Genomic DNA, 22,367 nt, shown 5'->3' with positions numbered 1-22,367 from the left:
AAAGCAATCTTGCAGCTGGAGAAACAAACACTGACAGAAATACTTAGGACTCCATCACATGAGAAGACACACCAGGTAAACTCAAGTCTTTATTAACACTTGATGAACTGAGGCTTTACGCAGCAGCCCAGAAAGGACATGTTCTTTCAGCTATAGAGATATCAAAAATGGATCTTCATTATGTAGATTTTTTTATCAGTGACTACTGAGTGTATAAATGAACAACATATAAATGAAAATGACATGCTTCCAAAGTTGGACAGCATGGCAGAGAGTAGTCTTAAAATCACAAGTACTAAAAATCCAAATAAAAACAGGTTCAGAAATCAGTGCCTGATAAAGCAAGGCACTGAGAAAATCAGTGCTGTGACATAGTAAGATTGTACCCATCATGCCCAAGGTGTTTATCGCAGCGTGCCTCTTTGCAGAGCTGATGATCAATGACGTTCTTCATTCCCAGTGCTACACACAACTGTAACACTGTTCTACCTTTACCTGTCATACAGACTCAATGCAGATCAGGTTTTCACCAACTCTGAGGCCTTGTGGTTTTCACAAGCTTTAGGCTGGAAGGCCTGGGAGCTGGTAGTGCCAAGCACTGGCTAGAGGAAAGAAACGGCCTGAAATGCTGGCTGGTATCTCTTTGGAAGCTGCAGGGCAGTGGGGACAAGCCCCAGCAACACCTTGGTCCTACAGCAATAATGATGTAAATCAGGAATGCTTTTCTTTTTTCTCCCTCTGCCAGGGAGAAAATATATTCAAGATGCCAGGCTTCATCTGTCCTAAGAAGGTACAAGACACACAGCTTTGGAGAGCGCTGCACTGATTTTGCAGATTTACCACGTGCTTTACTCCATGTAGAGTCTTATCTCCATCAAGATGCTAGTAATCCAAGAAAAAAAAAAATTCTTACAAGATCCACTCCAACTGCATGCTCACAGTCCTGGGTGGGGCAGAAGCCTCCTAAGAGCAGTGAGGTGAATTCATCACACACATTTCAGTTTCCTTTACATACTTACACAGTGCACTGATTTGAATAAACAGGCTCACAATATGAGTATGCTATACTCCTAAAAGCATCAAACATCCTATAGCCATCTTCACAGGCTCACAAAATAGACTACAGATGCAAAGAGTTGAACATTTTTGCAGCCTGGATTTAAGCAGAGAGATTAATCTCTTCAGCTGTGCACAAAACCCTTTGCTTCCTGCAAAAGAAAAACCTTGGTGTAATCTGACAATACATGGATACTAAAAATCTCATTATTTAGGCAAAGAAGTGACTGGAGAGGAAAAGAAAATCTGTGAATGGTGGCATATAAATTAGGGAGGGAACTGGAAAGCCTGCATGTATGAGACATTCATGGATCACACAGAGTTCACCTAGCCCCATTCAACCCAGTTCCATCAACCCAAATCAAATACAAAGAGAAGGTCACAGAGAAAGGAAACACCACCATGACCCTCAGTGGAAATTGCCACTATACAAAGACCTCTGTTTAAGCCATTTTGGGTCAAATCAGATCAATCCAGAACTGTTACAAGTTTTCAGTGTTCTTATTCAACATCAAACACTCCACCTATAAAAAAAAAAAAAAAAGGCAGTAACAAACAAGCCAGTGTCTCAAGGATTTGCTCCTATTCCTCTACACTGTCTCAACAGATTACATCTGCCAGGTATTCGCCCCAGGGGAAGCTCTGGCAGACACAGGATCTTTTGCTACATCTCTGCTGCTGTCTCCACTCCTGTGCCACCCTGTTCTTCTGGCCTACTGAGGATCATAGCCTTCCTGCAGAGTCCTCTGCTGTCACAGCCAAGGCTGCCTCCTTTCCTAAAAGGCTGCTTTCACCCCCTCTGCAGTACTGCAGACAAACAAGCCCTCCCACTCTATCCATTACCCCAACAAGGTGATTCTGAACCCACATGCAGAGATCTGTCTCCTGACTGGGCTGTGCAGATCCACCTGCCACTGCCAGTTCTTGGTACTAAGAATGAGAATCATGAAAGTTTAAGTGATACTTTAGGAAATACTTAAATGAAAACAACCTCATGGCAGTAACATGCCAGGAATATTTCAGCAGCAATTACTCAAAACCAATTGATTTAAAACAGCACCATCACCCACGCAGGAGCTGTCTGATGACTTCTACATACTCATTAACAGGAATACATTTGCAGGAAAGAAGTTACACAACGGATAAAAGGGGCAACAGTAAGAGCAGAGATGCAATGTACCAAGGGGTAAGACTGTGCTCCAAGTTTGGAAATTTTGAATGTGGCAGAGAAAAAAACTTCAGGCCAACAGATCTTTTAGGGCAATTTCAGATCTGGGGAGTCAATCAGCAGAAGGACCAGGCTCTTGACACACCCTGACACACAAGCGACAGACCTCAGGCGGCAGGAAGGAGCCTCCCCCTGCTGGGTTCTGGAAAGTAGCAGAGGATGTGCCACAGCACACTTCTGAGGAATGCAGTGAACAAACAGAGCTTTTCTTTCAGGAACAAATGGTGAAGTGCTCACCTACTTCTCGGCTAAATGTTGTTCATTATTAACAAAACTTTTAGTCACCTTGCATGTAATCGGTAAAGACAAGAAGAAAGATCAGTCTCCTTTGGACAGATCTTGCTTTAGGCTTTTTTTACTGCTAATACACACTATTACAGTAAAATGAAATGAGCACATGCACAAAGAGAAAACATTCTTTACAGGTTGATTAGCAGTGCTAAAAGTACAAAAAGGAGCATCTACAACCACAGCAATATGGAAAAAAGGATCCAGTCTGAACAATCTTCACCTCCAAAAACCAAAACCCCATTTCTCCTGGTCTACCTTCCATTATTGCTAATAATCACAGCAGTATCATCCTCAGTAACTAAAGCAGATGAATTAATACAGTGATTTTTCCTGAAGATTACTGCAGTATTTTTGAGGAAGGAACTGGCAACACTGATACTAAAGCTGGGATTCCATCAGAGCAGCAGCTTCTAACTCAAGGACTCCATTCACCACACTGTTCAGTCAGGCCACCACCCACACCTGGTCACCAGAACCATCCTCACCCTGCAAAGCTGTGAAACCCCAGGCAGAGCAACACAACCAATCCATTTGGGTGGACCCAGACGGGCTGCTATAAAGAGAGAAAAACTGAAAGCAAACTGCTCTGCCTGAGCACACACACTGCTGCCTTCTCACTGGGGTGGAGCCAGGGAAGGTGTGAATGTGAGACCAGCCTCACACTGAGAAAGACAGGAGGGACAGCCCAGCAAGCTGCTGCAGGCAGGGACAAAGCCCACAGCTCTCAGCTCCATTCAACAGGGTGTAACAGGCATGCCCACTCTTGCCTGAGGACCGTGCCCCATGCTACCCATATGTCACGAGACAGCAACTTTACAAATGCAGCACCAGCACAGCGCATACTAAACCAGCCTTTATTTCTCTCACAGTACAGCAGGGCTGAAGTTAAGACCATTCCGTGGCAGTGCCAACCCACTCAGTAGCCTGGGCAGTGGGAGCTGCTGACCAGTCCTCAGTGGCAGGTTGGGCACTCCAGTCCTCTGTAATCAACAAACACAACAACACTTAGTGCTCCACAGCTCCTTTCACCCACTGCAACACCACCCCCCCCCCCACTCCGCCACCTTCCCACAGACACCCCATAAACTGACCTGTGGGGAACTGCTGGATGGGCACAGATGGGACCTGCACTCCCTCAGACCAATCTGCAACCTCAGGCTGAGGAGGAGCAGTGAATTCAGGTGCTGGGGCCGTCCATTCAGTCTGGAATTCCTCCTTCGTGACTGCTTTCTCAGCAGCCGCCTGCTCCTCCTTTTCAATCTGCAATGGAAGAGCCCAGCCTAAGTCTCGCACGAACATATCCCAGAACAAAACCCTTATGATAAAGTATAAACAGGCACCAACAGGAATACAATCAACCAACCACCACAGCAGTGTGAATGAACTGCCATCACTACATTAGCAAAACCTGTCTTCGACAGCAGACACATGGGACCATGGGATATGAGCACAAGCAGAACATCCCAGAGAGACACACTACCTGCCATGAGGATTCCTACCTCCTCAGGATCCCTGTAGAAGTACAAGTCAGGCATGACTTCCCACGGGTGCTCACGGGAGATGGTGCCACGCATGCGCAGGACCTCCCGAGCCAGCATCCACCACATCAGGCCCACCGAGTGGGCTCCCTGGAACAGCAGAAAGTAGGTAAGAGCTGGCTGTAAAGCTAAACCTTTCCAGAAAGAGCAGAGTACTTATCTGTACCCCATCCAAGGCTTGTGCTTAGTGAAAGACATTACTTGCCAAAGCCAGACTTAAGTACCTGAACTTAAAAAAGGGTAACTTTTAAAGTTCCCAGTGACATTTTCAGGTCTCTGCAGAAATCATCATGCCATTACATCATAGCCCGAAGAAACTCTCCTGTTATGGAGTTTCATGCTGCTCACCCCCTCATGTGAGCCTCAACCAAGACAGGGATGATGTTCACCACATATTCAAGAATGAAGAAACTGAAAACCTGACAAAATAAACAAAGCTTACACACATCCTCACATGTGGCTTACACTGGTTTTGGTGACTGACACTTCGACAGAGATCTAAGATAGCTTCTTATTTTCCTAGACTTTACCTTTCAGGAGATTTCTGCCAAGGTAACGTCTCAGAGCAGTTTCTCCATCAGTTCATATTACCTTTCATTCATATTCATGACCTGTGGCAAGAATGACTACCAAACTCCACTCATTGGGTCACAAAGACCCTCATGGTGTCAGCGAAAAATCCTGCCAGGTTACTATAGCACACGTCCTACACTTGAGAGTTCCTTGGCCAGAAACCAGCCTCAGCTCCAAGCTCCAACTGTGTGCAGTTTATTTTTTCCTCCCCACCCACCTGCAAGAGACATTCATTAGCTCATCCCCCAAGATACACGTGAGACACGAGCCAACCCTCCCTTGCAGAAAGCATCCACCTTGGAAGGCCAAGGCATGCTCTTCTGGAGGAAGCTGCCCGAAATGCCAGAGGGAAGTTACCTTGTTATTGCAGGGAATAGCAATATCCACGTAGCGCAGTGGGGAGTCGGTGTTGCACAGGGCGATGGTGGGGATGTTGACGTAGGATGCCTCAGTCAGCGGCTGGTGATCAGCCCGCGGGTCCGTAACCACCAGGAGCCGCGGCTCCCGGAAAGCTGCTTGGATCTGGTTTGTGAAGGTGCCAGGGGTGAAACGCCCGGCAATAGGAGTAGCCCCAGTGGCAGCAGCAAACTTCAGAACCGCACGCTGCAAAAGGGACACAGTAAAGGTGAAGCAGGAAAACTGCATTTCAACCAAGCCAGAAAAGTTCCTTTCAGCCAAGTCACCCAGGCACTGCCAGTGAACATGCACAAAATTTAACTGAACTATTTGTCTCCATTCCTGTGAAATCAGGGCTCACCACTTTGGAAGGAGAAAAAACAAAAATGTTATTGAAAAGAGCTACACCATGAGTTTAAAAGACCATATCCACCAGCAAAGCAGTTAGTCAGGACACAAAAAAAGCCTTCTCTTCCCCTTTAAGTTATTGGGAAGCTCTACTCCAAACTCTCAAACTCAAATCATAGCAGGGTGAATTAAACAAAAAGCACAGCAGGTTTTTATTACAAAAATAGCACAGCAGGTTTTCTTCCATTATTTCTACATCGTTTAATTACCGAGGAACTTCAAGGAACTACACAAAAACTCAGTAATAAATATACACAACCTGTAGCTTTCTCTGTCCATTGAAATTGCAGTTGGCAGTTCTCATTCAATTGCAACAGCTTCCAACTTTTCAAGCATGTGGCAGGGCCTACTATCAAACTCCAATCCTAGAGGGAGGCCCTCTCCTGGCGTTAGCGAAAACCCTGCCATCCTTTGCTGTCGCACACTTCCGACACTTGAGAGCTCACTGGCCAGAAACTGACCTCAGCATCAAGCTTTAATAGTGTGCACATCAAGCCCACAGGATACCAAGCTTTTCCTTCAGAAATGCCCCCCTGAATCTCCCTAAACATCTGTGGCCCCACCTGCAGTTATCTGAACAAACTAACCTCACAAACTCCAGTGACTAATTAAACGTTATTGTGTTCTACAACAAAACATTTTTGCTAAAAATTTTAATAGTCAAAATTACAACTATACCAGCTACTATACCTTGCTCAATAACAGAAAATTTCGTCTTTGACAACTTTCCTATCAGGTGCTTACTGTCTCCGGAAAATCAGTGTCAATTACACAGAGCAGTGTGTAACTGGCACACTCCCCTTCTGGGAAGAAGGGGTCACCAGGGGATTGACCACTAATTTGACAGAAATCCAACAAGAAGGATATGGATGAAAAACAAGTTATAAAATGCCCTGAAATGGGGAGTGGGTTTCAACTTATCTGTTTAAAGCTGCAAAGTGCAACACAAAAACCATGTTTACAGAAAGTATTCCTATAGCTAAAACTGGTGTTATTGCCTATTATCACCAAGCTTCACTGGCAGGCAATGGTGCATGCAAGGCAAGGGAGTCCTACTCCCAAGACTGCAGGCTTCCTGATGTCCATACCTGTCCAGTGTTCCTGGAAGAAATGACGCTCACATCAGCTGGGTTCTCAATGGCAACAATGGCACGAGCTGCCAGGAGTAGCTTTTCCCAGGTCCTCTTCAGATTGATGATGTAAATACCTGTTGGCAACAAAAGGCTTTAGAGCAACCAGCAAGTACAAGATCCTAAAAGAGGGCAGCACTTCTCTGCCATTAAACCTGTCACATGGATTTTGGTTACTCCAAAATCCATAGAATCAGCTTCGTATCCAGGTCACCCTTAAATGCAACTGGGCAACTTATTCCACTGTATGACCATCCAAGCAGTGAATTTCTTTACAATTATCCAATCTGAATCCCCCTTATCTCATCTTAAGCTCATTTCCTCGGGTCCTCTGACTGCTAGCAGGCAGAAAAGCGGGACCCTTTATTTCAGGTAGTTGTAGAGAGCAGTGAGATCCTCCCTGAGCTGCTTATTCTCAAGACTAAACAAACACAGCTCATTCAGTCATTCCTCATTACATTTTCTGGACCTTTCAAAAGCTTTGCTGCCCTTCTCCATACATGCTCCAGCACCTCAGTGTCCTTTATCAAAGGACAACACTTCACTCTCATTCTACCTAATGGAAAACTATCCTAAGGAAAATTCTCCCCTTATGGTTTTAATGACCATGTTTCCAGCATCTATTATCAAAAACCTAGTCCTCATATGAATCTTAATATTGTAAACAGGGCAGCTTATATTGTGGACCAATACAAACAAGGAGGAATCATTACTGAGATACTAAAACCATTTTATCAATATAGTAAAGAACTAGCAAAATCACTGAAACCAGGTGTGATTGATTTACCAGATTTAAAGATCAAGGTAGTCAAGAACTAGTACAACTGCTCCAAAATCAGTATTTTATTCTACTTCTCTGAGTTAACACTGGCATGCAAAGGCCATGGAGAAACCATGCCAAAGAGATAAAGTCCTAGGACTTTTCTACTTCTCCCAGTTGTGCCCACAAGATCCCAGCTGCCCAACCCAGCCCACCTATCCCGCCTGTTTACCATCGCTCTTCCTTTTGTAGATGTACTGCTCCATCTGGAAGTCCAGGTTGGTACCTCCCAGGTGGGTCCCGGCAGCGAGGAATTTGAGGACATCCTCTTCCTTCATCTGCAGGACATCGAGGCCTCCGGACATTGTGGGGTTTCCCTTGGGAAGCAACGACAGGGAACCTGCGGGGACAGGGACGCGGTTCAGCCCGGCGGGGACGCGCCACGAGGTCCAGCCGCCCCGGCCGCCATCTTGGGCCTCCTCCCGCGCTACAAGCGGCAGGCCTCGGCCTTCCCCGCGGCCCGGCCCGGCCGGCCGCCGACGGTGCGGCGGGATGCACGGTGCCCCCCGGTGTTATCGCAGGGCGGGAAACGCGCCCCCGGCGCCCCCATACCCCCGCCCGGCGGCCCCGACTCACGCTGACAACGCCGTGTGGAGGCCCGGGCGGCACGGAGCCGAAAGAGAACCCGCCTCACCCTGACGCCCCTATATATAGCCTCGGCAGCCAATGGGGCGCCGCTGGGGCGGGGCTCCACGGCGGCGCGGGCAGGGCCGCGCGCCGGCGGCACTTCCCCGGCATCCCCGGGCCGCGCCCGCTCCTCTGGCCCCTTCCCGACACGGCCTCGGAACGAAGCTCGTAGGATTTGAGGGATTGCGAATCCAGAGAAGGGGAAAAAAGCTGGTGAAGGGTCTGCAGTGTGAGTCCTGTGAGGAGCGGCTGGGGGAGTTGGGGGTGTTTAGCCCAGAGAAAAGGAGGCTCAGGGGTGACCCCTTCCCGCTCTCTATGGATGCCTGAAAGGAGCGTGTAGCCAGGTGGAGGCCAGCATCTTAACCCTGGCAACCAGCGACAGGACATGAGGACTCACGGTGCACCAGGAGAGGTTTAGATTGGGCATTAGGAGGAATTTCTTCACCGAAGGAGTGATTAGACTTTGGAATGGGCCGCCCAGGGGGGTGGTGGAGTCGCCGTCCCGGGAGGTGTGTAAGGAAAGACTGGACAAAGCACTCAGTGCCAGGGTTTGGTTGTCAGGGTGGGGTTTGCTCGTGGCTTGGACTCCGTGATCTCAGAGGCCTTTTCCAAGTGAACTGATTCTGTGGTTCTGTCAGTCTGGAGCTGCTTCACAGCATCCTGAGCCTTGTGCTCCAAGCAACATCAAGGCTGTTTTTGAGGTCCTGAAGTGATCAGAAAGCAAAGATTTACTTTAAACATTTTACTATTCCATTTTCCTGCTGAAAGTGAAATATATGCTCTTAGGGCTGGTGATTATTTGATTAATTATAACTAGGCTCTAAATTGCCTGCTGTGAGGGGAAGCTTCCAAGAACCTGCAGCATCTTCCCTGCACCACATTCCCCCTCCCTGCAGGGGCAGTGCTCTGGCACCACGCAGGAGAACTTGAGCAGCCAAGGCTGTTCCTGTCCTGTGCAGAAATGACAGTAAAACCAAGTGAAATTGACATTGAACTTACGAATCCTTGTTCTGCAGTAGACACTTTTGAGGTACTTGGCACCTTTTTTGTGAGTGTTGTTGGGTTTGGGGTTTTTTTTTATTGTTGTTTGCTTTAAAGAAGCCACAGAAAGTGATGAGATGTAAGAATCTTCATCGTCTTTCTCATCTTCTTTGTCCTGTTCTCAGACACAGGCCTGAAAAAGGAATTTCTTGGAAAAAAAGAAAAGTAGTGATACTTACTTTGCTATGCTTGCTATCATCAAGATCTGGATAAATTTCTGGACAGATTTCTGGACTGTGCAAATACTATTGCCAGTGCCTTCTGCAAGTGATAATTCATCTTCATATCTTTCTAACAACAGTGATCATTTAGTTTTCTCCCTTCTATTTTAACCTCAGATAACCACATCAAGTGACTGGGTCTGGACTCTCCTTTTCCATGACTGAGCCCTCAGTTACTCTGGGGAAGAATTGCTCAAGTAGCAGGTTACAACATCATCTCATGTATGTTCTTTTTCTCCTGGAAAATGGCTCTATATCATTCTTTTCTTCGTGCTTATTAGATGGTGTTAATTAGCAAGATTACGAAATCAGCTTTAGAACATGCTGTAAGAGAGTAATTCAAACATTTGCCACATGGTGGTGACAAATTAGGTAAAATGAAGAGCTCTTCTGCGCTATTGAAACCTGTCTGTATTAAAAATGTATTTGAACATAATGATTGTAAATGAAGTATTGAATATTGAAGAAAGTATGATGTTATCAAAAGAGTACCACTGGTAAGCAGTATAGACTCCTCTGGCATCACTAATACTTCATTTACTTTTTGTTGTTACACTGATGGGCCCTTTCTGGTAGACCATGAGGCCCACAGCCCATGACATGGCTTGGAAAAGTGGTAATGATGCTGGACACTAAAGTATTTCTAATTATTTCCCTAAATAGCCTGAAAGCTTGCCTTTATTTTTTATCTGCGTGCTGAGGCAGTTTAAAATAATCTGTTACTAATGGACATGTCCCTCAAGTGAAAGTCTATCTATCTTATCACGTTTTAGACGAGGTTTCCCTTGTCCAAAGTTCACACTGAACTCTGTTACACAATTACATGCAGAGCTGCTGGCAGCCCCTGGAAGTAGCATTGCTCTGCAGCAAGCAAAGCCAAGAAAGGTGGATTTGAGGAACCAGCCCTCCTGAAGAGCCAGGGAGACTTGAGGCCTACAGGTGCAGAGAGAAGCATCACTGAGCTACCACCAACCTTTGGGTGCTGCATTGAGAACCTCAAGTAGGTGCCTGGGGTGGTCACAAAGCCCTAGAAAGGGCATCTGCGAGACAGCCACCCCAGGCTGCAGCAGAGCAGCAGCCCTGGCCAGAAGCCTCTGAGCAGGGGGCTGTACCAGGAGCCCCAGTGCTGGGAGAGAGGGCTCCTCACAGGGCTGCAGAGGAGGTGTTCTGTGCTGCCAGGACAGCTCCTGCGATGAAGGGGTTGGGCTGCGTGTCTAGGGAAGAGGCTCAGGCAGAAAGCCTTTCAGGCAGTATCTTCCCCACCAAACATGACAGTGGGTGTCACCCAAGAGATCCTGTAGCACCCCTGGAGAAGGCAAAGAAGAGCTGTGAAGATCAACCCACTTTCAGTGAAACTGCACTAATGTTACTGTGCTTCCCTGTAAATTCCACTTTGGCTTGTGTTTCAAATGTTTGCTATTACTTCTTACATGTTTTTGGAAAACATATTTTGGCAAATTTATTTCTAGTTCTACAAAGCTAGAATGCCTAATGCCTGTTACAAAAAGTTGCAGAGGTCTCATTTTAACCTCTCACCGGGATTTTGTCATTTTTACTAAAACTCCTTAATGCATTATGATGAAGACTCCTAAAGCATTTTACAGTGCTAAAATCACAAATTAAGAAACTGCAGTGTGGAAAATCAGCTTGCTATTTTGAAATAAGCACTAAAGCCAGAAGGGATAAGCATATTCATGAAACCCACATGGTGTTCACAAAAGTACACGTATATATATATGCCTGTGTGGGATGAGGAATCTTTTCTGTTCAATTCTAGCATCAGTGCTTATGTGTGTCACAAAACTCATTAAAATTAAAAAAGCAAGCAAAGTGTTTGTCCATTTTTAATGAGGAAGGAAGATCTGCAACTCAATGTTTTGTTACAACCACAGTGCCTTTAAACTTTTGATCTTCCCCACATTCTTCCACCCAGAAGGGTTAGGGATCTTGTCTGCTATCTCTTCTCACAGCTGGGGCAGCTGTCAGCAGCATGGATGGCAACACCCACTACACAGGAGGTGGTTCTTCAAGGCAGCAGGAGAGCTCTGGGGAGCCCTGTGTGCAGGAGCAGGCATTATCCCAGGCCTAACTTACTACCAGGAACCTGCACACGTAGTTCAGGTTCAGCTGACAGAAGCCCACACCTCAGCACTGTCTGGTAGGTCTGTTACAAACAGATAAAACATTCTCACATGGAAGGTTATCTAAGCAAGTACAGAGGCTTGGGATCTTCACATCTGGAAGATGCACATCTCAGTATCAACCATGTTTTGCTTAGCAAAACCTGCCTGCTACTGAATCCCAGGATCATACTGTGACAGCAACTGGAGACCCCAGCAATCCAGCATTCCCTTGCATTACGCCTTGCAGGAGACAATTGTGTCCCAGGCACAATTTCTGGTCCCCTGCTGACATCAGATTGCCTGAGTAGCAAAAACCTGATCAGCAGGAGACTAAAACCAGTTTCTCCCTAGAAAGCTTAAAACCCCACTGTCCTAAAGGCAGGTATTCACCAGCTAGTACAGAGATTCAACAGCCAGCTGTCTTTACACACAGCAGGCAGGCAGAGGAAGCTGTGTAAAACACAACATTCCCCAGTGCTTTGTAGTTTTTCCATTTAAGCAAAGTTGATTTAGGTTGTACTAGCACCTGTGGACTAGTGCATGTTATACACCACAGAAAAAGAGAATATTCCTTGTCTTTTATGGGGTCTGAATACATGCCACAGTCCTGTCCTGTCCTCTTAGGAAACTCCTTTTGCCTTCTTAAGTCTCTGCTCCCTCCAATCCCTTGTGCATTTAATCTATTGGGGCTTGTCTGTTTGGGTTTTTTAAAAGAAACACTGAAGAGATTATATCCTTAATTTTTGCAACCAGTTTTTAATAGAAACATATAATACACCTTTTCACATAAATATTTTATATAGACACATACTATATAGATTCACAATACTCAAAGCTATGTAATGTTTCAAAGCTCCAGTTCTGTTTAAGAGACTGAGAAAAAAAAAAACCTAAACAAATCATCACACAGGAAGAGTGGAAACAAAGTTTTTAAAGCATGAATAATCAGATTATTTCTCTTGTGTCCTTACAACTCACTTAAACACTGCCTGCCTCAACATGCCAGCCAGCTGTGTCCTTAGCCCTAGCTGCAGGGGCAAGCAGAGACAGTGCACGACCACTAACAGTGCATTGCCAGCAAGAGAGGTCAGTCCAAGAGGGATCCCAGTGCCATCCTGAAGTGTACAGAGGGAGCATACCACTCTCTCCGGAATCCAAGCCAAGATGGCTTTGGAAATGATTATCTGACAAGATTGTTAGTGTTGAATTGCTGGCATGATGGTGGTAGGTGATTAATCACCTCTGTCCAGATCTTTTATTTGATTTACTTTACCTTTAGGTTGTACAGTGACAATTTGTTACTAAGTAAAAGCATTGAACCTCAATGAGAATACATCTAAACTTTAAGTCCACGCACTTGATTGTCGTGACTTGCTGTAGCTATCATGGAGCAACTTCACTAAATCACTTCAGAAACAGAATGTTTTTGAAGAGGGGAAGAGGGTGAAGAACAGTAAGGATCAGAGCCAAGAAATAGTCTTATGCCTGACCATGTGATAAAGCTTTCAGAACAGAGTGAAGCAGAACTTCAGGCTTTCCCTTTCCCCATATATGACACCTGACAGAAGAAATAACAAAGAGAAACAAACAAGCTTGCATCACAGAATTCATTCTCCCCAGCTCACAAGTACATAAGCTTTTGGATTTGCAGCACCAATGGTAGATGAAACACAGTGCAGTTTAGATTCTCTATTTCTTAAACCCAGAGGAGCCCAAGTTAATCCACAAGCCAAAAACCATATAGTTTTTCACTCTACTCCAAAGCACCAAAGCAGAATGGAAAAACTTTCCCAAAGTAAAAGCCAACACTGCTTTAGGCCCAATTCCAGATTTAAAACAAACAAACAACCCCACAGAGGACCTTAAAACTTTAGCACATGGAAATAAACTCTCTACTTCTTCGTTTGTTACTTGACCATGCAGGAGTACAGGGACATAAAAGCAGCCAAAGTGCTCCTGAAATTCAGGTTTCTGAGGAGGACCTTATTTAATTCCATATTACCTTGCATTCTTTGCTTGCCTGCCTCATTTTTAAGAGCTTAAGTTTCTGTCTGCACAGGTTGCACATTGCTTTGCCATTGCTAAACCAGGAATGAAATATGTGTGAAGCACCTTGCAGGTGACCCCACACACTGCCCTTGGCTACCACAGCCCATGACGTTCAACAGATCCAACTCACATGCCAGATTTATAAAGCACCAAATAAATCCAGGCTCCCAGAACAATTCCAGTTTGATCCCACACATGGGGGATAAAGGACAAATGAGGTAACTCATCTGACTGCCACCTTATTCTGCCAGGTCACCAATCCTAGACTTGGCTCTCCAGCTGTGTGTCAGTAGTGCTCAGGACAGCAAACAAGCAGGATGTGCAGTTACCACGGTTTCATGCACTCTCAAGAAAGGAACAGGCGTTCACATTTAGGATTTAGCAAATAACATGCCACACGCCTGATTTGAGGCAGTGCTCTGTTGCTAACACGTAGATGTGCACACAGAACCCTCCACCACCATTCTTGGAGACTCCTGCACTGCAGAGCTCCTGCCTCCCCTCATAGAAAGGGCTGAGTCTGAAAACAGGCAGCACTTTCCAAGCCTCCATGCTGTCCTCTTATGCTTCCCTCAACTTATACATCAGTCATCCAGCATTCTTGGAGTTGAAATCTGGTAAAGAACACCTTTAACAACCCATATCCCCTCTGTTCTTGCACTCAGGAAGTTGCCTGGGCAGGCAGTGATTGTCCAAAATACACTCTAAAATTTATGAACAACAGGTAGGTAGCACTGGTTGTTCATACAGCTACATTGTCGTATCTTCATGTTCACAGACAGATGCTCTGGTTCTGAAGTGAATTGCAATATCCCTAGATATTTAAGAAAATAAAAGCCAAAGCTAAGTCTTCTGCAAGGCACACTACAGAACAGGAAGCAAACTTCCACACCAGCTTCATGGCTATGCTAACAGAGCTGCAAGGGACCCAACCCATCACAGAGGCACAAGTGAAGGGGGGATCAGGCTGTACTTGGCACACACTGTGAGGTCTGAGTAACACAGCAGGAAAGAGTAAGAAGGCACAGAGGATGAAAATAGTATTTAAACTCAGGCATACTCGAACATCGACTACCTGATAAGAGAAAAAGATCAGCCAGGAAAATAGGAAGGGTCTGTGTAGAGTCCTAAGGGAATTAAAAGTCACTACCATGCACCCACAGGGTTCAAACTTTGGAGAAAGCTTACAGAAATAGCAACCTTTTCTTTCCAAACCAAAACATACTGCACATGCAATTGGTGATGTTTTAGGGGAAATCTGAAGTGCCAGTATCTACATCTGTTTCCATTATACATTTATGCATCATAAGCCACGGCCCTAAAAGCTACATCTAAGGACCAGTTCATAATGAGGGCGTTGATCAGGGATTAACAAATAAAAAATAGGAAGCAAATAAGTCTCTATGACAACTGCATAAAAAAAACCCAACAAAACCCACTTGAGTGTTTCTGCTGCAGTTAGACCAGCAGCTTTTTTTTTTTTTTTTTTTTTTTCAGAGAACAAGTAGAACTTTGGTAGCAATCAATTCTAAAGTGCCTTATGCTTCTTAATTCCTGTGCAAACTCTGCTGTAGAGGCCGAAGGACATTTCAAGCATGTTAAGGTGCTCAATAACATAATAACACATAACACAGTAAGGCGGTTCCAGTTACTTTCTCTGCAATCACCCACAGTACAAAAGTGATTGCAGAGACCATGTTTGTAGCTTTTCCTCTGCACTTCATTTCTCCTCCACCCACTCCCGCAATCTAAGCATCACGACACACATCCAGTTTCCCACCAGGGCCTAGTGTTCTCCTGTGAGAATAAAGCATATGAGGAAGGAGGGTCTATATCAGATGGTGGTCATTATGGCCTTTCTGGCCACACCCGCAAGGAACAATCTGGCAGGTTTTACCATCACTCTTTTCTCCTCAAACACTTTTGCTCTAATACTGTCTCACTGCATAAAGGTGATGAGCACAGAGTTATTTTTAAAAAGGGCTTCTCAGCATTGTTACCAGGCTGTGAAAACCCTGCCATTTCCCATGGCAGTCTGCAAGTGCAGTCCTTCTGGAATGCATTGATCAAACAACGCAAAGATCCAATCCTTCCTCTCCTCTACTTGCCAAAAGGCCTAATGCCCTGTCTCAGAAGGGCTTCCTTCCTGGCTGAGGAAGGCTTATTCCACTGTGGAACTGGGAACTTCTCAGTGCCAGTTGATCACAACAAGCAGGAGAAGGAGTGAAGCCGGTCCTTTCTCGTGCAGCTCAGTCAGGATTTCAAGCCCATTTTTTCCATCATCTGTTCATACACCGTCCATGCCATTGCTGCCATCAGAGTGCGCCTGAGAACTCGGGGCACACCGCCTCGGAAAAAGCCAACCAGCCCAAAGTCCTGCAACAGGAGATAAACAGCAATTCATCCCAATCTGCCTAGAGGGTTTTAATTTCTCATCATTTATTACATGGAACAGGACAGGATGTATTTCAGCTCAGACTCAGATCAGTCTCTGAAAAACCCAGGCTTAAAGAGCTTTTAGTATTTAGGAAGAACCTCTAGCACTGCACTATTGCAGGGCTACCCAGCAAAGCAGGAAGAGCAGTGAGTGGGAAAAAGGAAGGCCAGGATGGAGACAACAGATGGGGAAAGCCACACTCAAGTCCAACAAAGAGAAGGCAAGAGTGTAATCATTTCAAGACACTACAGGAAAATGACTAGTCTTTGTTTTAGAGCTTTGTATTTACAAAAGTCTCTCAGCTACTCTAAGATTTCTAAGTATTGAAGCAAAAATCATTATGATTTGAGGAAAAAAAGGCACACAACAATGCATACACAAACAAACAGGTTACTGCTTAGGAATAGAGTTCAATATGGAAACAGCGAATCTGCCAAGATCTGCCCTTCTGACAGCAGGAAGGGAAAGGTGGGCTTTGACTACTTCTCCATCCCATTCCTGGGATAAAGACCTGGGCATTTATTTCTCTTCTGATGTCTAAAGAGCAGAGAATTATTTTGTAACTGGTTTGTATCTGAAACCAGCATTTCACACTGCACACTGCAGTCTTGGTCTACCACAGCATGACGCCCTTCATCATCTTGAAAATGCTGACAACTGAACTGTCCAACTGCAAGAGCAGGTGAAGCACTGACACTTGTTCATCTCCTTGAAAAGTCAATGATTTCCCCAGCAAAGCTGTGCTTTGAGCAAGGGGATCAGAACTGAGGATGTGGTTTTGCATGTCAGAAGGGATTCACCTCACCTTGTAGATAAAGGCAACGGTCTGGCTTGTCCTGTGGTACTTTTGGGGTGACAGCTGCATGTGTGTTTTGATGACATCAGCAGGCTGCGTTGCCAAAGAGGCCAAGATCCCTGCAAAGATCCCACAGCCAAAATTCAGCAAGGGCATGAGCACTGGATCCAGCTGGCCTGCAAGAGAGCAAAGGGAATGCACTCAGACACCATTTGGGCCAGGAACACTGATGCTGTGTGACAAAGTGAAAGCTACTGAATGGTTAAATCAACATCAGAACCTAAGAGAAGTTAAAATCCATGCAGCTAAAGAAACCTTTCAAGGGGAGAAGTGGCTACTAGTCAAAAGTTAGCACTATTCAGAAGCCTCACTTGCTGGGAAACCGTATTTGACAGAAAATCAGAAAAGGAAAAATTGTACAAAAGTTGCCCCAATGAGTTCCAATATCAGAGAAGCCCCAGTTTAGTGGAAACTGAGCAGTATGCAAGACAAGCAGAAGCAACAAGCAGTGCTTAAGACACCCTGTCTTTCAACTGTTCACTAACCCAGTTATGCAGCAGCCTTCATGAAGACAATCAATCAATTTAGGGCCAGTCTTGATTTCTGCACTGACCTCAGCTACAGGTCTACAGTTCTCCACAGGCAAATATGAGTGAGTGAGCGAGTGACCCAAAGCCCTAAAGGAGACTAATTTAACTTTCGAGGTGGAGGGCAATAAGCAGAGCATGCACGCTGTCAGCTGCAGGGCAAGATCTGAGAAGAACATTTTCCATTCCAGCATCCAACACTCAGCCTCACCCTGAGACGTGAGGTTTTTGGTCTGTGTGTAGAACATCAGGTAGATGCCAGAGAAGGGTGCATCCCGCAGCAGCGTTGCTGTGAGCCCACTGAACATGCCACGAGCCCCCTCAGTCTGATAGATACTCTTCAGGGCTCCATACACACTCCCATAGCCAAATCTTCCACTCTGCAAGAGCAAAGGTCAGTCACCCATGTGCCAGACACAGGTCGAGGAGCCCTACACACACCCTGAGGATATAACATCCAAACAAATTGTTTTGGATGTTATATCCTCAACTGTGGATACAAATTGTGAACTTAATGTGATGCCCAAGATGGCAATTCAGAGGACAAGCCAAGGCAAAAACCAGGTTCCACCTAACTCAACCTTTAAAAGAATCCTTCAGGGAAGTAACATATGGAAGGCGCTACAGAAACATTGTACACAACTGAAACTTATAAAACTTAGGGTGAATTCTATTTCATCTTCTTGCTCAAATTTCATTTCCTGCACAATGTGTTAACTGAGGTGAAGTCAGGACTACATTCCTGGCCGAACCCAAGTGGCAGCAACCTTCTCTAGGCAAAAGGAATTATTTTGCATCGCAAAGAAGTTGTGTGACTCCAGTAACAGGGGACTAATTGTAAAGTCATACCTCATACCGGGTCTTCACGACAGTCACTGGCAACATGCAAACCCCAGAAACTGCACGAGCAGCGGCACCCAGGAAGACAGACTCCAGGGCTGTGGGTGAACGGTCCACAAGAAACTTTTGCTTCATCATGTACAAAGTGCTGAAGTAAATCCCAACCCCAGGAATACATCTTGCAAAGGACTTTAGGAAAAGAGGAAGAAGCAGATGAAGAAAGGAAAAGCTTACGTGAGACAAAATATACTACAGAACATTTCTGAGACTGTTCAACTTGACAGGAAGCTTTGTAGAAGACAAAAATATCACTAAAGCTAACACACTGAGGAAAGAAAATAAGGTGGAAATCATTTATGGCACTGACAGACAAATTATTCAAATGATGCCAGGATTTAATGCATTCCTCAATGGCAGTTTTCTAGGAACAACATATTCCAAACCAAAATGAAGTTCCTGCAGTTGCCACACCACATTTGCAAAAGTATTCAAATGTTCAACTGCTCAGGACTGCCATAACCAAATCAGTGAAATTCACAACATTAACTCCTTAAAATAGGATGTAATCTATATCATGTAATTTCACTCATAATTGTACAATAGTTGGCTATTAAATTCAGGCAGACATAATTAGCAATAAACAGTAAGCTTATTTATTTACTTATTTTTACAAGTCAGAGTTAAACCAGCCACTTACTGGAGAGACACCTTTCCAGAGCCCCAGAATACTCTCAGTACGAACAACCCTAAAGAGCAGCGTTACCATCCCAGCACGACCAGACCTGAAAGAAAGCCAAGACAGGAACTGAAGCAACGACCTCCTTCTGCTCCTTGGCAGATGTACTCCACACCCTTTCACTCATCTCTGTGCGTTAACTCAGCACCTCCAAGGTGCTCTTCCTCATCTCAGTCTGCTTTTCTTGGTCACTCTTTCCAGGGCTTCTCCATCACCTCCTGTATCTCACAACTTGTAACACCCATTAACAGTTGCTCACTCTCTTTGTTAGCAGCAGCAGATTGTAGGTTGACTAAACCAAGCTGCACGCATGAAAAATTATCTGACAACCACACAGGATTTTTTTTCAGGCAGAGGATACCCCATGAAACTGCATGGAACCTACTCCAGCAAACACCAGTCTCTCAGATGAGAACAAATGTTGAGGTTACAAGTTATTCCAGTGGCATTCACAACCACTCACAGATATTTTTCTTCTTCTGGAGCAAAATAACAATCCTTCTCCGTGATATAAAAATATACCTCCTCTTTTACAAAGCCTGATTTCCCAGATTACAATTCTGAACTCCAAGCCCCAGCCAGCAAATAAGGCAGAAGCCTAGGCAGAGCACATCCAGGCCCCCCACGCAAACACATCCCCCTCCTCTCACCCATTCACAGCAGGCTGCAGAGTTTGCAGGCGTGTTTTCAGCAGGTCAAGGGGTTGGAAGAGGAGCGTGGAACAAGTGCCACTGATGGAGCCGCATACAAAGGCCTTTAGGACTGGATGCATCTGGAAGAGGAAGAATAGAAATTTAAATGGCCATTTAATTAAGAATGGCACAAGAGGAAACATTTCAGCTGATTCGTAACATGCAATAGAAAGGAAGGTGTGCTGACCCCAGATGCTAAGGACAGCTGCTTAGGGTACAGGAAGCCTTTCCAGGCCTTTTCTGAGGCTGATCAAGTTTTATTTGTGTTTTTTTGGGTTCTCTGCTTTTTCTGACAGATTGTTCCAGAATCTCCCTGAAATTCGGTGGTTTGTTAAGAGTTTTCTGAACATCAAATTTACTAGGAGCCATCTGGTTACCCTTTGCCACAGCAAAGGAAATAGGCGTCCCCACTACCTACCTGTACCTTTGCCGCAGTCCCATCCAGCTCTGCCGGCAGCGCCTCCAGCCCTTCCCTCCCACGCGCACACCACGGTTCCCCCGCTGCCAGGGGCAGTGGCGGGAAACCCTGCCCAGTCCCAAACCCGAACCCTGCCCAGTCCCAAACCCGAACCCTGCCCAAACCCGAACCCAGTGCCAGACCCGGCCCAAACGCACTCAAAAGCCCCGCACGGCCTGCTCAGCTAAGGCTGCCTTCGCTACCCACAGCGGCCGCCGGTGGGCACTTCTCGGGAAATAATACCGCAGGAGGCACAAAGCCCACGGCAGGGTTAAGATTTTTAGGTGTTGAGAGTGGGTTTGTATCATGATAAACATATAACGGTGTTTGCTAATGAAGAAAGAGTTTCTGCGCCCCTTGGTGCAGCAGAATCACGACAGACTAGAAAGCAAGGGCGGATCAGAAGCAGTGTGGGGCACGCTCCGAACCAGCAGTGGGTGGCCCTGAGGGCCGCCCAGACCCACTGTCACCGTCCCGCCGTCCCCCCGCACCCCCGCTGCCCCAAGGCCGCGGAACACAACGCAGCAGCGCAGGGGGGCAACGACCCGCCTCGCCTCCCCCTCCCGCCTCTCTCCTCGGCAGAACGAGCGAGGAGGGCCCGGCGCAGCAACCCGACTCGACCCGGTGCAGCCGTACCTCCGCCTCCCGGCCCGGCATCCCACCGCCGCCCGCAGCCCCAGAGCGCGGCGGGCAGCGCCGAGGCCCAGCCCCGAGCGGCCCCGCCCGGAGCACCGCCCCGCCCCGCGCATGCGGCCCCGTAACTCTTCGGCCGCCGTGGTCTCGCTCTGTCTTAGCCCAGACGCGGCTCCTCTCTGGCTGCTTCTGCCCCCACATCGCGTGTTTGTCACGGGTTATGGACGTTCGTAGAATCGTAGGACGGAAAGGGGCTGAAACTGATCTTTGAAGTTCATCTAGGTCCAGCCCCTGTGCTTTGGGAAGGGGCGCCTCCCGCTAGACCACACTGCTCAGGGCTCCATCCAGTGTGGCTTTGAACACTGCCAGGGATGGGGCATCGTCAGCTTCTCTGGACAGTCTGTTCCAGTGTCTCGCCACCCTCACAAAAAAAAGTTTTCCTAATAGCTAACCTAAATTTCCTCTCTTTCAATTTATACCCGCAGCTCCCTGTCCTATCACTTCAGTTCCTGATGAAGAATCCCTCTCTGGCTTCCCTGTAGGCCCCCCTCCAGATACTGGAAGGCTTCTATGAGGTCTCCCCACAATCTTTTCTTCTCCAAGCTGAACAGCCCCAATGCTGTCAGCCTGTCTTCTAGAACAGGTGCTCCAACTTTTGGCCTCACCTCCGACAGTTCCATGGCCTGAACTTGAGGTCACGATAATTTACTCAATTCCAGCAGCCTTACTCTATATTCCAGCGCTCTGTGCTGTATCCAGCAACTGAGCTCCAGCGCACTCTGTCAGACCTGGGCAGTGGGAAGGATCAGTTCATAATGACAGCTTTCATGTCTTCCCTCAGTTCACACCTCCCACTTCCCCACAAAACCAGCTTCCTATGGATACCCACAGTGCTGTTCAGAAACCTGATGGACGTCCTTACCCCCGGAGCTACTGTTTCCACTTGCTCATCCACATCCTGGGCCCAGAGCAGAGGAAGGCTGGCTTTCCTGAGCATTGAAGAAGTGAGCGCCAAAATGAAGAGTTTCAATATTAGACCTGTGCCAGACCTGAGACTGTGGCTTCACTGTGCCTGCAGAGCCAGACACTGCTTATCAACAGCAAAACTGGAGGAGCTGGGAGGAGCAAGTTACAGCTTTGGAAGCTGCTTTTCTAAGAATTGCCTGTTTGCTGTGCCTTGGCCAAGTAAGGAATGACACATCCAGAACATCATGCTCCAGAAAGAAAGAAAACCCTGTGTACAACAGTAGCCATTATGCACAAACTACTTCCCCTCCTGTGCTCGCTTTGCCTTGTGGCAGCCCCCGAAGAGAGAAATTCTCACTTCTCTGAGAAAATGTAACACACAGGCTAGCAAAAGCACTTCCTTATGGACTCCCTCTTCCCTTTGGCAAGCTCCTCTCTTGTTAAGCAGTTCCCTCCTTGGGTGAGTGAATGCCTTTTATTTCATTAGCTAACTTTGTCTGCTGACTCATGGAAAAGGAGATCAGCTTGTCCCCTTCCCTCCTGGTGCTTCTTTTCCCACCTCACATCTTGCATCATCACAGGCTGCATGGGAATCTCTGTCACACTGCCTGGAGCTCCTCCTTCCTCTCCATCTTCACCAGCTGTGGCCTCTGCAGGGCATTTCTCTCACATATTCTCACTCTCTCACAGCTGCTGCTACACAGTGTTTCTGAATCACAGAG

At 46.4% G+C, this 22,367-nt stretch overlaps 2 protein-coding genes, 1 long non-coding RNA gene and 2 other non-coding genes across 7 annotated transcripts; 1 reads left to right on the top strand and 4 right to left on the bottom strand.

Annotated features, from left to right (window-relative positions):
* Positions 1 to 3,415: 3,415 nt before the first annotated feature.
* RPSA (ribosomal protein SA) lies at positions 3,416 to 8,127 on the bottom strand. Its single transcript, XM_009086197.4, has 7 exons — positions 8,017 to 8,127; positions 7,613 to 7,780; positions 6,579 to 6,697; positions 5,044 to 5,289; positions 4,075 to 4,203; positions 3,667 to 3,835; positions 3,416 to 3,555 (listed from the first exon to the last, which is right to left on the bottom strand). Exons 2-7 carry the CDS (start codon positions 7,743 to 7,745, stop codon positions 3,461 to 3,463), a joined length of 891 nt encoding a protein of 296 aa, XP_009084445.1. The 5' UTR covers positions 7,746 to 7,780; positions 8,017 to 8,127; the 3' UTR covers positions 3,416 to 3,460.
* On the bottom strand, positions 4,723 to 4,881 carry LOC115485427 (small nucleolar RNA SNORA62/SNORA6 family). Its single transcript, XR_003946181.1, has one exon. It is a non-coding gene; the product is annotated as a small nucleolar RNA SNORA62/SNORA6 family (small nucleolar RNA).
* LOC115485428 (small nucleolar RNA SNORA62/SNORA6 family) lies at positions 5,823 to 5,980 on the bottom strand. The gene has a single exon (XR_003946182.1). It is a non-coding gene; the product is annotated as a small nucleolar RNA SNORA62/SNORA6 family (small nucleolar RNA).
* A 99-nt stretch (positions 8,128 to 8,226) lies between the features above and the next one.
* LOC127059218 (uncharacterized) lies at positions 8,227 to 14,993 on the top strand. The gene is made up of 2 exons (XR_007776830.1): positions 8,227 to 8,296; positions 10,103 to 14,993. It is a non-coding gene; the product is annotated as an uncharacterized LOC127059218 (long non-coding RNA).
* Positions 12,189 to 21,772, bottom strand: SLC25A38 (solute carrier family 25 member 38). Of its 3 annotated transcripts, none has more exons than XM_009086195.4 (7): positions 21,602 to 21,772; positions 19,548 to 19,669; positions 18,859 to 18,943; positions 18,171 to 18,350; positions 17,533 to 17,701; positions 16,744 to 16,910; positions 12,189 to 15,877 (listed from the first exon to the last, which is right to left on the bottom strand). In XM_009086195.4, exons 1-7 carry the CDS (start codon positions 21,674 to 21,676, stop codon positions 15,755 to 15,757), a joined length of 921 nt encoding a protein of 306 aa, XP_009084443.3. In that variant the 5' UTR covers positions 21,677 to 21,772; the 3' UTR covers positions 12,189 to 15,754. The 3 variants fall into 3 exon arrangements, with proteins under 3 accessions (XP_009084443.3, XP_050826672.1, XP_018765226.3); XM_050970715.1 differs by lacking the exon at positions 21,602 to 21,772 and adding an exon at positions 21,345 to 21,563; XM_018909681.3 differs by lacking the exon at positions 21,602 to 21,772 and adding an exon at positions 20,683 to 21,313.
* Between the last annotated feature and the right edge of the window lie 595 nt (positions 21,773 to 22,367).

This window comes from Serinus canaria, chromosome 2 (assembly GCF_022539315.1).
Source record: "Serinus canaria isolate serCan28SL12 chromosome 2, serCan2020, whole genome shotgun sequence".
Lineage (NCBI taxonomy): Eukaryota > Metazoa > Chordata > Aves > Passeriformes > Fringillidae > Serinus > Serinus canaria.
Note: the sequence above shows the minus strand (reverse complement) of the source record. Positions and strands in the feature narration are given on the sequence as shown.